General features: G+C 41.8%; 1 protein-coding gene across 1 annotated transcript in view; it reads left to right on the top strand.

Moving 5' to 3' along the window:
• TNNI3K (TNNI3 interacting kinase) overlaps positions 1-14,088 on the top strand; it is a 2,902,528-nt gene that overhangs the window by 2,699,520 nt on the left and 188,920 nt on the right. The window contains exon 23 of the mRNA XM_085600138.1: positions 4,011-4,180. Within this exon, the coding sequence (XP_085456264.1) occupies positions 4,011-4,180 (170 nt within the window). The remainder of the gene's footprint in view (positions 1-4,010; positions 4,181-14,088) is intronic.

The following is a 14,088-nucleotide window of genomic DNA, read 5'->3' as shown; positions in this document are numbered from 1 at the left end:
GGGGCAATCTTTATGTCTCTGCAATGCAGATGGTTTGTTAAATCCAGATTTTTGTTGGCACTTTTGGGCAGCATTTAGCGGCCAACTGTATCACACTAGGAGCTTTAATACCAATAGATCTCTGTATTTGTTCATCAATTTTCTTTTAAGCTCCAGGTTAGAGCATTAGGACTCTCTCAGGAAATAGAGACATCCCCTCCTTTTTTTAAAACAGTTACACCGAAAACTGTCAGCCTTGGTTAGAGCATGGTTTTATTTCTCTAAGATGCAGGGGCTCAAAGTAATCTCTTGCTCTAATATAGGGAAACCAACTTTTTTCTACAACTATGATAAGCTCTCCAGTCACTGCGTTAAGCCTGGTGTTACGTGTGTGGGCCAGTTAGTACAAGGACACAAAGTTCTATTATATTTCTTGAAGATATATTAAACCATAATATTAGCCTGGATCAATGGCTTAAGTGTCTCCAGTTAGGGAAATATTTCAAGATACATTTTTGACAGAGTTTCATAAAAACTTTGATTTGATCATTTCCGTGTTTCTGGTACCTCACTACTTTGCTGTATTGAGAGAAAAGATTAGGTCAGACTTAGATAAATTGTATTCAGAGTGGACAAAATACCTTCATGCTAGAAATCAGAGATATATCATAACTGTAACTCTGGCCTCCAGCATGTTTTTAGCTAGGCAAATTATGCATTCAGACTTTCAGGACTCTGACGGAGATTTATAACCCCTCCCTCAGTGACTATAAGGAAGAGGCATTAGAAATTCTGCTGACTCCCCCAGATGTAGGATATGAGAGGTAGAATATTCTGATATATTTTTCTCCTGCAATGTGCTTAAAAGGTTCTGGAAGGAGATCCGCTAACCGAATTTGCATAACCAGATATTAACCAACTGCAACCCTCACAATGTTTGGAGGCTGCAATACACATCAATGTTACATGAACATACACCCTTTATTTTCAATGCGTTGGTGGCAGGTAGGCTACTTCTGGCCCAGTCTCGGCAAGATAGCACTATTCTTTCTAGCAGTTAATGGTGACAGGAACTAATATTTACGTTTTATTCTGAAACAGACAATTACATTTGGGAAAACTACCTCTCTATCATTGCAGTGGCAGTGGAGACCACTCATTACCTATCAAAAGTTTACTTGCACATGTGTTATTGTAATGTGAGGTACAAAGTGATATTTGGATGATGGTAAATTGCAGTGTGATCCATCCCTGCAGTATTGTCCTGCTTACATTGAGCTTTTGCCATTATCTATTATCTCTATGGTATTTCGACTGCTCGAAAGAAAGAAAAGGAGACAAAGAAATCCAGTCCAAACTCTACCATTTCAAAATACTTCTCTGTGGCTGCCCAGTCATTAGGGAACTCTCTCTCTGAAGACCTAAAATCTCAAGAGAATAGCTATTTCATGAAACCCTCAATATGCAACTAATTAAAGTTCATTCTACTGAGTAACACTTTTGTTGGTCTCCCCTTAACAAGATATAACTGACATACCAGCTTCTCATGTTTTTCATCTCTTTTTTATAATTTCCCTCATTTCATGAACTATATATCTCTCCACCTAAACAACCCTATATCTTCCACATTCTCTTGCACACAAGATCTCTCTCAGCTTCATTTTAAAAGTTAGTGTTTGTTTGAAGTTAACTGTACATATGGGACATTGTTCTTTCCTATTTTCACTGTCCACTGCAAATCACGCTGACAACCTTTAGGGTTGAGAAGAGCTGAAAAGAAAGATTAGGTATGTTAGCTGATGTGTAAGTTTTGACTTTTATCGGGTATTTTAAGTTCTATAGCTATACAAATATAGATATCAGAATCCAAGAAATCGTTCACATTTGCAACATTGGATCCAATCCACAAGGTTTTTTTGCACACTTTGTAATTAGTCCAATAAAACCTATAATTTACGTGGGCATATGATGACAATTCATCACTGATTCTTCTTGATTGAGTATTTTTTTCTGGTTATTTTTAAAAATGTTTCCAGTAAGCTACTTGTTTCAATTAGTGAATCTGTCTGGTTTATGAACATTTTGTGGTATAGGGTGTGAGTGGTTTTTTTGTGGTTGTAACTGAGTTGAGAAAAATAAATTTCTTCGCTGGCAAAGAGTCAAAGTGGATATTTGTCAGAGCGGGAGACACTCAATAAATTGGTTTTCTGTGATTTTTACTGGGATACACATTGTGCGGACTTGAAGTGAGCACTTGTGCAATGATAATAGTGCAGTTCCTAATTTACATCGATGTCTGGTCCCATGGTAATAATGAAATGCCTTTGGCCATTCCCTTTCAGCATTCTACAAATGCAGGCAAGTGTGCAAAAATGTCCCAGATGAACCCTCTAACTGAGTGCCTCTCACTGTATTCAATTTGTAGTAACCAATAAAGGTCGGAAGGCACTAAAGCTCTAAGGATGGGGCTGTTTACCTACTTTATTTTGCTTTTTTGCAGTTGTGTACCAGACGTTGGTGCAATTAGTGCACCCTACAAATGTCCCTTTTGGAGAATTCTGCAATGGGTTCCAAGATGCCTTGAGCTACACACCGACATGGCAAGGCATAGTCACAGACTGCAGCCCCCAAATCAGAGATACATTTCAGTCTCCAAAGCTTGTCATGGATGTCGCTTTGAAGATGCTGACAGTTCAGCAGTGGCCATACTTTCTATGGGCCTGATTACGATCTTGGCGGATGGGATACTCCATCCCAAAAGTGACGGAAATCCTGCCTACCATTTAACAAGCTCCATAGGACATAATGGAACTTGTAATACGGCGGACTGGATATTCGTCACGTTTGTGATGGAGTATCCCATCCGCCAATATTGTAATCAGGCCCTATATCAGTGCTGTGTGTCAGTACATTCAACCTCATGAGGCACTTCATGTATAGGTGAATTTACCACCACTCTGTGTCACCATTCCACACAGACTAACACACTTTCACTGCAGCGAGAACTCTTCATTTGCGTGCCAGCAGATTATTTTCTGTAACTCCCTGGATTCCATCTCAAGAACTTACTTCAAGCCATGGACATAGAATTGGCCACAGCAACATTCTGTTAACTGCCCTCTCCACTTCTGACTTGAATCACCAAAAGCGAATCTTCACTCCAGTGTGTTACTTAAATCCAGTGCAAAAAGCATGACCGTATCAAGCATTCTCCAGCATCTTTAAACCAGCTACGGAGGTCCCCAGGCATCGGACACACAAACTGATTGTATATCGAGGAAGCAAGACCTATTAGGGAAAGCCTCTCTCCCTCTCAACTTTCCAAAAAATCAAGAATAGTTCCACTATGAAACACACCCACTCAGGCAATACTAGTGACTCTGGAACTCATGCATTTTCTTGTATCCTGATGAGTTTACGTATGCTTTATCGCTCTTAATATACCACTAGGATCTGTTAAGCCTGCTTCCTCCACTGTGAAACGCTTTGGTATATACCACTGTTCATTTGTTTTTTCTTTATATAAAGAGAATAAAGAACACCACCACGCTATTGAAAAAAACGTATAAAAGATGCAAGAGGCACTAGTTACTTCTTGGACCTGGTGACAAATGTCAGTAAAAATGCATGACTAGTTCAGAAAGGAAAAGAGACATGCTGAGATGGCACTGGGCTCCTCGCCTATCTCTCTCCGTAACAGCAATGGTTGTATCTGCCTGGCACTCCTAGACATATTCACTACTACGTTTTAAATTTCACTTGATTTCATTCTCACAGCCATTGTATATCTGAAAGTGCTTGTATTTAGGTTGATTTTCTAGCAGCGTGTTATAGTCCATTTAAAGGAAGGGTGCTTGTCAAACTTTAATTAGCAATTGCCAGTGGCCTTTTATCATACTGAAAGAAACAGTACCCAAGCAGAAATATGGAAGCACAGTTAACAGTGTTCAAACTCTCCTTTAATGCACTGGCACACTTGTCACTTGTCAAGTTTTCCTTCTGTTCATGATCACATTGTGTTCTTTATGCAGTTGATGTCTCCAGTCTCCAGTAACAGCAGTGGATCTCTTTCTCCCTCATCATCTTCGGATTGTTTAGTTGCACGAGGCAGTCCAGGGCGTAGTCATGTTGCGGCTTTACGTACTCGCTTTGAATTGGAATATGCTCTGAATTCAAGAGCCCATGCTGCTTGGTCACAGAGGTACGTAGCCAAATACCTTACAGGCAATTATTATATGTTGGTTGCCGAATGCTGTTATGGTGCTTAGTAAACAATGTCTAATCAATGTGTAAAATGTAAGTGGTGTTTCTGTGATCAATAATGCTGCTACTATGTATGCAAATTTTGAGGAACTCTGGGGAAACTATGCAAACATTGCAGTTTTCACTTTGACTCCTGACCATGAAAATCATGACTTTTGTTTTCATTTATTTTTTATATCCTTATATAAAACCCATAGAATCGTTCTGCCTTAGATTTATTTTACTGAAAAGAGATAGAACAATATTTACTATCACATGGCATATTATACAGACTCTTGAATTCTAATAATGCTACAAATATATTGTATGTATAACAAAATGGGAGAAAAATGGCTGAAAATGGCCCATGCCTGCCTCTCAAAATACTGTAACACACAAAAATGGTGTGGTGTCCTTATATCCAAAGCGTCTAGGGGAATTACCAAAAGGTGATACAGAATCATAAGTTTGTTATTATTTTAAAGCTAGATGCTTCTGTGTCTCCTACTCTGGATGGCAATTCCAAGAACTGGACGAGGTAGGCTCACTCACGTAATGTGACATGCTTCATCATAGACCATCTCATCCTACCCTGGTAAGGTTCTGTTGATGTTACCACCATCCAATCAGATTGATCTACCCGTGGAGGTCAATGGGAAAAAAGTCATTTCAGTTAATCAGAGTGTTATCTTTTTACTTTATAAACTCACAGAAGTACCACAGGACTCCCATGGGACCAACTTATAAATATCATTATCATTTTAACCACGGTTGTTAAAAAGCGAATGAATGGATTAGACCAAATCACAAAAAGCATGCTTTCTGAGTGAAGATCTAGCGTTCTGCCACATTTTGTTTAATTCCGTTCGCCATCTTTTTCTAAAACGCTTCTTAAAATTAATATGGGAATTTGCAAGGGGAAAATGCATTTTGGACCCTCCCCGCCCCCCATTTTCTCTCGATTACCTCTTTACTGATCATCCTGAAACTTTTGAGGCAGCAGCTGAGGTGGATGAACTTTTATTTTTAAGTTTTGTGATGATTTGTCAAACAGCGCCAAAGTTTATTGCAAAACAATACATATCCCATGAAAACTCTGACCTAATTATAACTACACAGTGGCCACCACCACTGTGTAATATATCTTCAAGAAACGTAGATTTGGAGTTGATAATTTTGTGACAATCATTTTGTGCTTCATAGTCTGACTTTCAACCATGAGAACGGACTCATGATGTAAAGTGGTTCTTGCCAGTGTACGCTTGTTCAAATGGCTGCATCTATCAAATTTTGTTTGCAAAATAAGTTTTGCTCCGAAATTTGATGTGAGTTCAATGCTAAATGACCATGCAGCACGCAATATAAATCCCCAATAGTTGGCAGCAGCTGCGCAAAAAACCCTTGGATTAGAAGCAATGCCTCATCATTCATAGCCACACTAGTTTGTGTGATCTGATTTTGTGTGAAACTTTAGCAGTACAAAATGGCGCAAACAATGGGTAAACCTAAAACAGCATGCTATTCCCATGTGCAATATGTGTAATTTCCATCAAAATAACATGATGCACACTTGGGAGACTGTCAGTGTATAGAAAGTTGTACTGGTGAGCATGACTCGAACCCAAATCTCCTGAACAAACACCGCTCAGTAAATATAAGTAAATAGAATAAATAAAATAAATACATATAAAATAAATAAATAATAATAATAAATAAATACATAAATATAAAATAAATATAAATAAGTAAATATAAGTAAGTGATAGCATAACATTAATTGATTATACATGTTTAGCATGATGCAAAATCTGCATTTTAGTGTATGGCTCTCAATAAACATGGGGCTGCACAACTTTTTACATCCATGTAATTCTGCAGATTTCTGAGGAACATGGCTTTTAGTGAAACTTAGCACTTATGCTGTTATCCCACTCAAAGCCACTGTGCACAAAAAAGTGCTGCAAAAGATAAACTTGCAGTGACCAATTCTGCAAATATTTATAGTTATCCACAGAAATGATTTGTAAAAATTAAACTTCAAAAAACACAAAATTCCGCTCATTTCCAGTTTATTTGGGTTCAATTGGAATACAAAATATCTGACTATCCTCTGTAACTTAAATTACAATGTGGGACAACAATCTTTCCTGTGGTGAGAGAAAACTGTGCAATTCACCTCACTTTCAGAATAAAAACTTAACATACACCTCACATGTGTCAAGGAGTTGTGTAAAGCAGCAGGCTGTAAACTTGGTTGGCATTGTGTAGATTACACCAAGAGGCATCTAAGCAATACAACTTATCTCCTGATAATATCGTTGGAAAAGCTCTTGCTAAACTCTTAGGGGCAGATTTATCATTTTTTCACACAGCGATGCAGGCCACCTTGCTTCAATGCGCTGCGTGAAAAGGCAGGAATGCACTGTATTAAAAATTATGTGGTGCATTCCTGTACTTTCCTTGTGCTGGTGCACAATGTGCTGCCAAGCACCAATGCATGCGCCTGCGTTATAAACAGGATTGTTTTTGTGCATGAAGGGACACGTTTTGGCACTAAAACAATCCTCAGGCATTTTCCTCTTTCTATGTGTCATCTGCAGCACACATAGAAAGAAGAAAAAACGAGGAGAAATAAAAGATATTTTTCCTCGTTATGCCTAACCTGTGGAGGAGTAGCATTTTGATGCATTCTACCGGTAGTAGTAAATCTGGGAATGCACCAAAGTCCATAGGTGAATGAGTGGGAACACCCACGCTCCATCCATGGAATGAGTCCCTGGCGAAGAGTAATGCAACACAGCAATTTGCGCTGCGTTGTGTTACTTTAGCTTTATCAAGCTATGCAGGGCCACACAAGGTGGCCTTGCATGGCTTGATAAATCTGACTAATTAGTTGCGTCTCTCTTGCGCCCCCTTGCAAGGGTGAAGCAACTCAATGATAAATGTGTCTCATAGTATGTTAGGAAGCAAATTTTCTTACATAGTCAGAAAGGTGCAATGCAACGTAAAATCAATTGATGACATCTCTCTTGATAGACAACTTTGCAAACAAGCCCCTAAACATTATAACATTCAGGGGCCGATTCCGATCCGGGTCGGAAAGCACTCGGACCGAGCTGGATCCGGAGTGTTTTCTGACCGAACCGGAGTCCTGCAGTCTGACCGAGCGAGTACGATGCGGCCGTAAGCTGCTGGACTCGGTTCGGTCGGACTCCCATAGAAGTCAATGGGAGCCGGTCGTATGACGCGTACATGGGCTCCTATTGACTGAATGGGTACGTCGCGGACGAGTGCGCCCCCTACAGTGGGTACGCGTAAGTGCAATCCGCACCGTACATGCCTGTGTTGGGGAGACCCATGCGTCTCCCCCTGTGTCCGAGTCGTAGGGCTGCGGGTGACAGGGGGTCCGACGCGGACCCCTAAAGGCAACCACCCGGACGATTTGCGAGCCTGACACTCCGGCTCGCACAGGCTGTCCGACGCGTGCATCGTACTGGCTCGGTCGTGAATCGCATCCATTGCACGCCACGGTTAGCTTACGACCGAGACATACGGAGCGGTTCGGACCCGGAAACGACTCGGTCGGTGAATTTCATGTACCTCGCATCGTACTTGCTCGCTCGTACAGCTGTACGAGTCAGCCGGAAAACATGCGTACGGCTCGTACTTTTTCCGGCCGGATCGCGTTCGGTGCCCTTCCGTCCCGAACCGGAATTGGCCACTCAGAGATGAAATGTGTCACCTTCTTGCTATAAATGAGAGATTACAGAATGTCAAGAGATCAAGTTACCTAGCAAGTAAAGGAAGCATGACATACGTAGATAGAAAGGGACACACCTGCTGCACCCAGTACACCCATCCACACAGGAGTTCAGGCAACAAAACCTTACAGGCAGAGAGCTGTATATGAGCCAAACACATGCTTCACAGTGATACAAGAAAAACTGGAAGCTATATCAGTGTCTGAGTGTAAACAGGGTATGGACCAAAAGGTAAGATAACGAAACCCAATAATCACCACAAACACCATGACAATGTTCTTAACCTATAAATGTGATGTGCAGGGAATCTGCCTTTTATTCCCAGATTATTTGCCTTTTCTGGACCCTATATTACTGCTGCCTTTATAACTTGTTGCATTTTAACCCCGCTAACCAGTAGTAAAGTGCACTGTGCTCCCCTTTAAACATGGGGAGATTTAACTTGCCTATAAATCCCAAGTATATGCCCCTTAGTGTATCCAGGGCATGTAATTTAAAACCGCCAGTGGACAGCAGCACCTATTCTGCTATCCACTACAATGGCAGTGCAAACATGGATTTATGCCTACTGTTGTAGCCTGACTGTAACACTGTGACCTATAAAAATAAACACTTTTTGACTGGTCAAATCCTCCCTTTTAAATTCAAATTCAAAATTGACTTTATTTCGAATATATTGCAATCCATAAAAGTACACAACAACAATTCATATTAAAAACATCACAATAATTACAAAGTCAATCTAAGTTACATACAACACATATGTTTCTTAAAAGAGTGCATAGAGAAAATCAGTACAAGAAAAGTGCAAGTAGTGCCCACATACAGAAAAAGTGCATTAGTGCATTGGGCTGCAGATGATTCACAGTTACTCATCTAAACATTTTCTTAGTCTCATGGTTAGTTTTAAAAATTCTAGCACCTGGAGGACACTATCAGAGTGCAGCAGCTGTAAGTACATAAGGGCGGGTCTAATTTGTTTAAAATTTAATTTCTTTAAAAGAGTAACAAGATACCGCCTACGGGGATATTCATAAAATGTACATAAAAATATAAAATGCAGCATATCCTGTGGAGACTTCCCGTCGCAGCCACAGGGAGCTGCAGGTTTCTTAAAAATGTCCGACTTGGGTCTAATTAGAAGATGATGAAAGATGTTAAACCTGAATCGGGTCAGCAAAAATTTCTCATGGGAGGTAAAGGAGCATGTTAGGTACATTTCCATAGAATCACAAGTTCTCAACATGATATACTTTCTAACATTGGGTTTCAAAAGCTCAACTTCATCTCTTAGGGCATTACAACCCAAGAAAAAAGCTCTCTTAATTGCTGCAACATCACCCTTAACTATATCCCTCGGGTTCTCAAACAAGTTCAGGCGGCCAAGCTTCAAAAATTGGGACTTCAGATATTTAAGCCAAGGTACACACGTTGCATGATCGAGTGATACAAGATCTTCCACTATCTGGTGTGTTAAAGGAATTTCATCACTTAACCATAATTTTACCCAGCATAACAGTGGTTTCAATCCAACAATGTCGGATAAATGCAGGCAACCAAGTTCTTCATGTACAGCTAAATTCGGTGTGCTACCTGGGACACATAACAGACGCTTTAAGAAATTATTTTCAACTATTTGTAGTTGTTCGCCATTTATGTAGCCCCATATCTCGCTTCCGTATACTGCGGTGGCTATGGATTTAGTGTTGTATAATTTCATCATAGCCACATTTGGCTTTTTCCCCAATTTAGAGGCAAAGTTGAATATGGAGGCATTTACTCTAGTCATTTCCCCCTTCTTCTTGGCCAAATGTGGGGCGCAACTAAGCTTCGTATCAAATAAAACACCCAAATATGAGAACGTCTGGGTGATGGGGATCAGAACATCATTCAGTTTAAAATTGAACTTCTTTTTAGGTTGACGGCCAACATGCATTATGTAAGATTTAGAATTGTTGACCATAAGGTCCCTGTCAGACATGAAATTATTAAAAGCATTCAAAAGTGCCTGGAGACCTAATTCTGTTCGTGAAATTAAAACCGCATCGTCGGCGTATAAAAGTAAAGGAATACCCCTCGCACCAGCTCTAGGACAATCTGATTTTACCTCTTGTAGTACAGCCTCTAAATCATTTATATAAAAATTAAAAAGAAAAGGGGCCAGGATACACCCCTGACGTACTCCTTTATTAATACTAAAACTTCCTGTGGTTTCCCCGGTCGGTGAGAACCTCACGTTGGCTCTTGTGTCATTATGCAGATCCGCTAGGAACTCCACGATCCCCCTATCAATACCTTTATCCTTCATGGTCTGCCACAGCCTCCCTCTGTTAACACAGTCGAAGGCTGAGGACAGATCCATGAAGGCAAGGTGAATTACTCCTTTCTGTACGACAGTATATTTATTCAGGTTGAGACACTGAGTTATGGTAGAGCGCCCTTCACAAAAGCCATATTGAGAAATCGACATGGTGTTATTTTCATTCGACCAGCTTGTTAGGCGTTGAAGTATAACTCTCCCCATGATCTTAACCATTGAATCGATTAGGGATATTGGTCGGTAACAAAGAGCACTTCCCCTATCTCCCTTCTTGAAGACAGGAACTATAGTTGACAGACCCCACGTTCCCGGACAACCCACTATGGCCGCAGCATTAAATACAGCAACCAGAATGGGAGCCCAGAAAACTGGATCAGATTTGTAAAGATCCGGTGGTATTCCGTCAGGACCTGGCGCTTTATTTGCAGTGAGACCCATTATGGCAGCCAAGACCTCACTTTTGTCAAAAATAATGGTGCTGTCCCTATCATGGGGGGCAGCAGCCATGGTTCCAGAACCCTCAGAATAGTACAGACTTTTAAAATGACTTTCCCATTCCTCTTTGGTTATGCAACAGACAAGTCCATCTCCAGGGTCCTCGGTCAAAAAAGGTTTTTTAACCAGGGCCCAGAATTTGGTGCTGCTGTTCAGGGTGGAGGGATCAAGCAGTTCTTCCCAGGCCTCTTTCCTCAGAAACTCCTTGCGGGCGACAGTAATAGCCTTATATTCCTTTCTACAGAGTTTTACGACCTCCTGATTCCTCGGGGAGGCTGACAGTGCAAGCCTCAGTTTGCGAGCAGCTATAGTACAGTCGTGGCTAAACCATCTCGGGCCTATATTAACCTGAGTTTTATTAGTGACCGATAGAAACGCTGACACCTTCTCCGAAATATTTTGATAAGCCTCTAAAACCAGCCTATGTTCACCCCCCCCATTGGTACAGACTTTAATATCCTCTGCACACCCTACAGAGATGTTCTTATAGAGGATATCCGCAGAGACCATAGACCATTTTAACCGCCTCCTCCCATCTGTTGTGCCCAATCTACCTTGATTGATGATCTTATTACCTTTTTTTAACCAGGGACATTTTAAACAGATTGTTAGAGGGTTATGGTCGCTGAATTCGCTAGGAACAATGCAAAAAGAATCTAAAAAAGTTTGCATCGTCCGCGAAACAAGTATGTGGTCTATAAAGGTACCCCTTCCATGCCCCTTAAAGGTAGGGGTATCAAAGCAATATAGCGGGTCCTTTAATGACATAGCCAGAAAGAGGTCATAGTCATTCAGTAGGTCATTGCACATTTCCCCCTCCTTAGAGTGCTCCATATGGAGACAGTCCGCACGTTCACAAGTCATTTCTGGTAAGCACTTGTGCAATGGGTCTATACAAGGATGCAGATTAAAATCCCCCATAATCATGAGGTTATGGCCCACATTTTTCATAAGATTAGAGACAAAAGAATTTAATATATGAATGTGATTCCTGCCTGCACTATCATAAGCAGCATTGTAAAAATTCACCAGGCCCACAAGGACATTACCTCCAGTTAGAGTTAAGCCCATTACACCTGTATGTTGTGCTTCAATTCTTCGTACTTCACAGGGTATTAGTATGGAAACAAAAATTACAAGACCCCCCTTGGGCCTACCCCGCAAAGATGGCAAGGCTGGCACAAAGAAGGCCTTATACCCTTCTAAGATGAGGTTACAGCCCAGCTCCCAGGTCTCTTGTAAACAAACAATCGAAAATTGCTTAATGTAAGTCACCCAATTTGCATCAGACATTTTGGCCGCAAGACCAGCAATATTCCAAGAGACAGCCAGACATCCTGGCATTTTGCCCACCGGGTTATCTGAGTTTATAGATTCACCTGTAGCCCTAGTATCCTGAGCCGCAGGTGCCCCCGTCAATCACACAGCTCAAGACCGGATAACACTTCATACCTGTTCTGTGTGTTTAAGTTCGACCCATATTGATAGTGTCCAGCACTGGGGCTCCTGTTGTAAGTTCCAATGGGTCCACCTGACCCACAGGGATTAGTGATGTTGTAAAGAAATTGAGTCTCTTGCACAGGAGTATAAGGTTCAAGCCCCCACCTGGTTAAACTCTGTTGTGGTGGAGGTTTGCACAAATGCGCATAAAAGTAACCCAGGGGGCGTACACAGATACTGTTCATATTATATACCAGTGCAGAAGCTCTCAAAAGCACAGTTGCCACATGCTGGGGGTGTTTGAAATTTACAACTATACAATCCCCAGACCCAGACTTTTTAGACGGCCCCACCCAGTTTACACGCCTTACTGTCATTATCTGGTCAAAATATGAGATGGGAAAACCACAGTTTTTGTTGAGCCATGACACTGTCTTATTTTTCAAAGAGGTTTGAGATTCATCAAAAGGAGATGCGGGATGGGTGCCACAGGGGGGCACATTAGTCAGTACTGCCACAAACGGAGCACAGTCTGGTGGTAAATTAAGATAGCGGTTGTACCTCGGGGGTCTGGGAGCTCTACTGCTTTGGGGGTTTGTAGATGGTTGTTGCTGCGAGGCAGTTGCCACAGGGATATCCGGTCGAGTAGGTGTTTCAGATCCTGAGGCCACTGCAACAACAATATTCCCCCTCCCCTTATTTCGTGTATCATTAACTTCAGCAATTTCTCTCCCTTTCCCCCCAGGGTGTACATTTCCACTAGATGTTACAATCTTCTGTGACAATAACAGACCACCCAGCCTTGTCACTTCCTTGACTAGGTTATCTATCTTAATGGTTAATGGTTTGATAAGCTCCTCCATTTTTGCTGTTAAAGAAACTTCTAAGTTTTTTATAAGTGAAGCAAGCAAATCAGAATTTAAATTTACTCCATTACCATTACCATTACCATTAGTGCCCGTGAATACAAAAGGGGTTGTTATAGCAGGACTGATAATTGCCTTACCATCCTTTTTTTTAGACTTAGAATTGTTATGTTTCCCATTCTCCCTTTGAGACAGTGTTCTACAAGTTCTCAGATGCCTGATTTCAGGTTGGGTCTCATTCAGCACACCAATGTCTGAACTTGACAGCGCCCGTGAGTCAGGATGAACCTCCACATTCACTAAAATGGGCGCTGGAGGATCAGTAGAGATGACATCACTCGTGTTAATTTCACAGTCTTGGGTCAGACTAATAGGGCAATTTTCAGATAGTGTTTCCCCTATCACAGTGCCTTTCCCCAGAGATACTCGTCTATCATTATTAATCTGATTTACTTTCCTAACCAGGAAATTGTCTAGGGTAGCAGGGCCCACCATCACTTTGTCAGTTTTGGATTTAGACATTATGAGCAGTAATGATGTTAAACTTCCACGCAAGTACCCTTAAGTCTAAACACTCACAAAAGAAAAACAAACGAAAATAACATAATAATAATGTGTAAAATGTCTTACATGCTCATAGCACGTTAGAGGTCCAGAAGAGGCAATATAAAGGTCCTGGCCCAGTCCAGTCTCCTCAGGCCTCTGAGGGCCACAGAGGGCCCGCCCTTGTCCCGGGCTTCTCCCGCGGGTGCGACTCGCGGGTGCGAGGGGCGTTCCGTGCCTTAAGGCGCCTCCTGGCGCTCGTGCGGCGTCACTTCCACCGCCGGGGCACCTGGGTACTGAAGTTCCCCCGGGCGTCGGTGTGCGAGCGCTGGCCGTTTCCCTCACGGCTGGAGAGCTGGAGCGCTATTGCTGGGCACGCTGGACACGCTGCCCGTTCCCCTCACGGCTTGAAAGTAAGTCCCCCGAGGAGCTCAGGGCGCTC

This window comes from Triturus cristatus, chromosome 4_2, assembly GCF_964204655.1.
Source record: "Triturus cristatus chromosome 4_2, aTriCri1.1, whole genome shotgun sequence".
NCBI classification, from domain to species: domain Eukaryota; kingdom Metazoa; phylum Chordata; class Amphibia; order Caudata; family Salamandridae; genus Triturus; species Triturus cristatus.
Note: the sequence above shows the minus strand (reverse complement) of the source record. Positions and strands in the feature narration are given on the sequence as shown.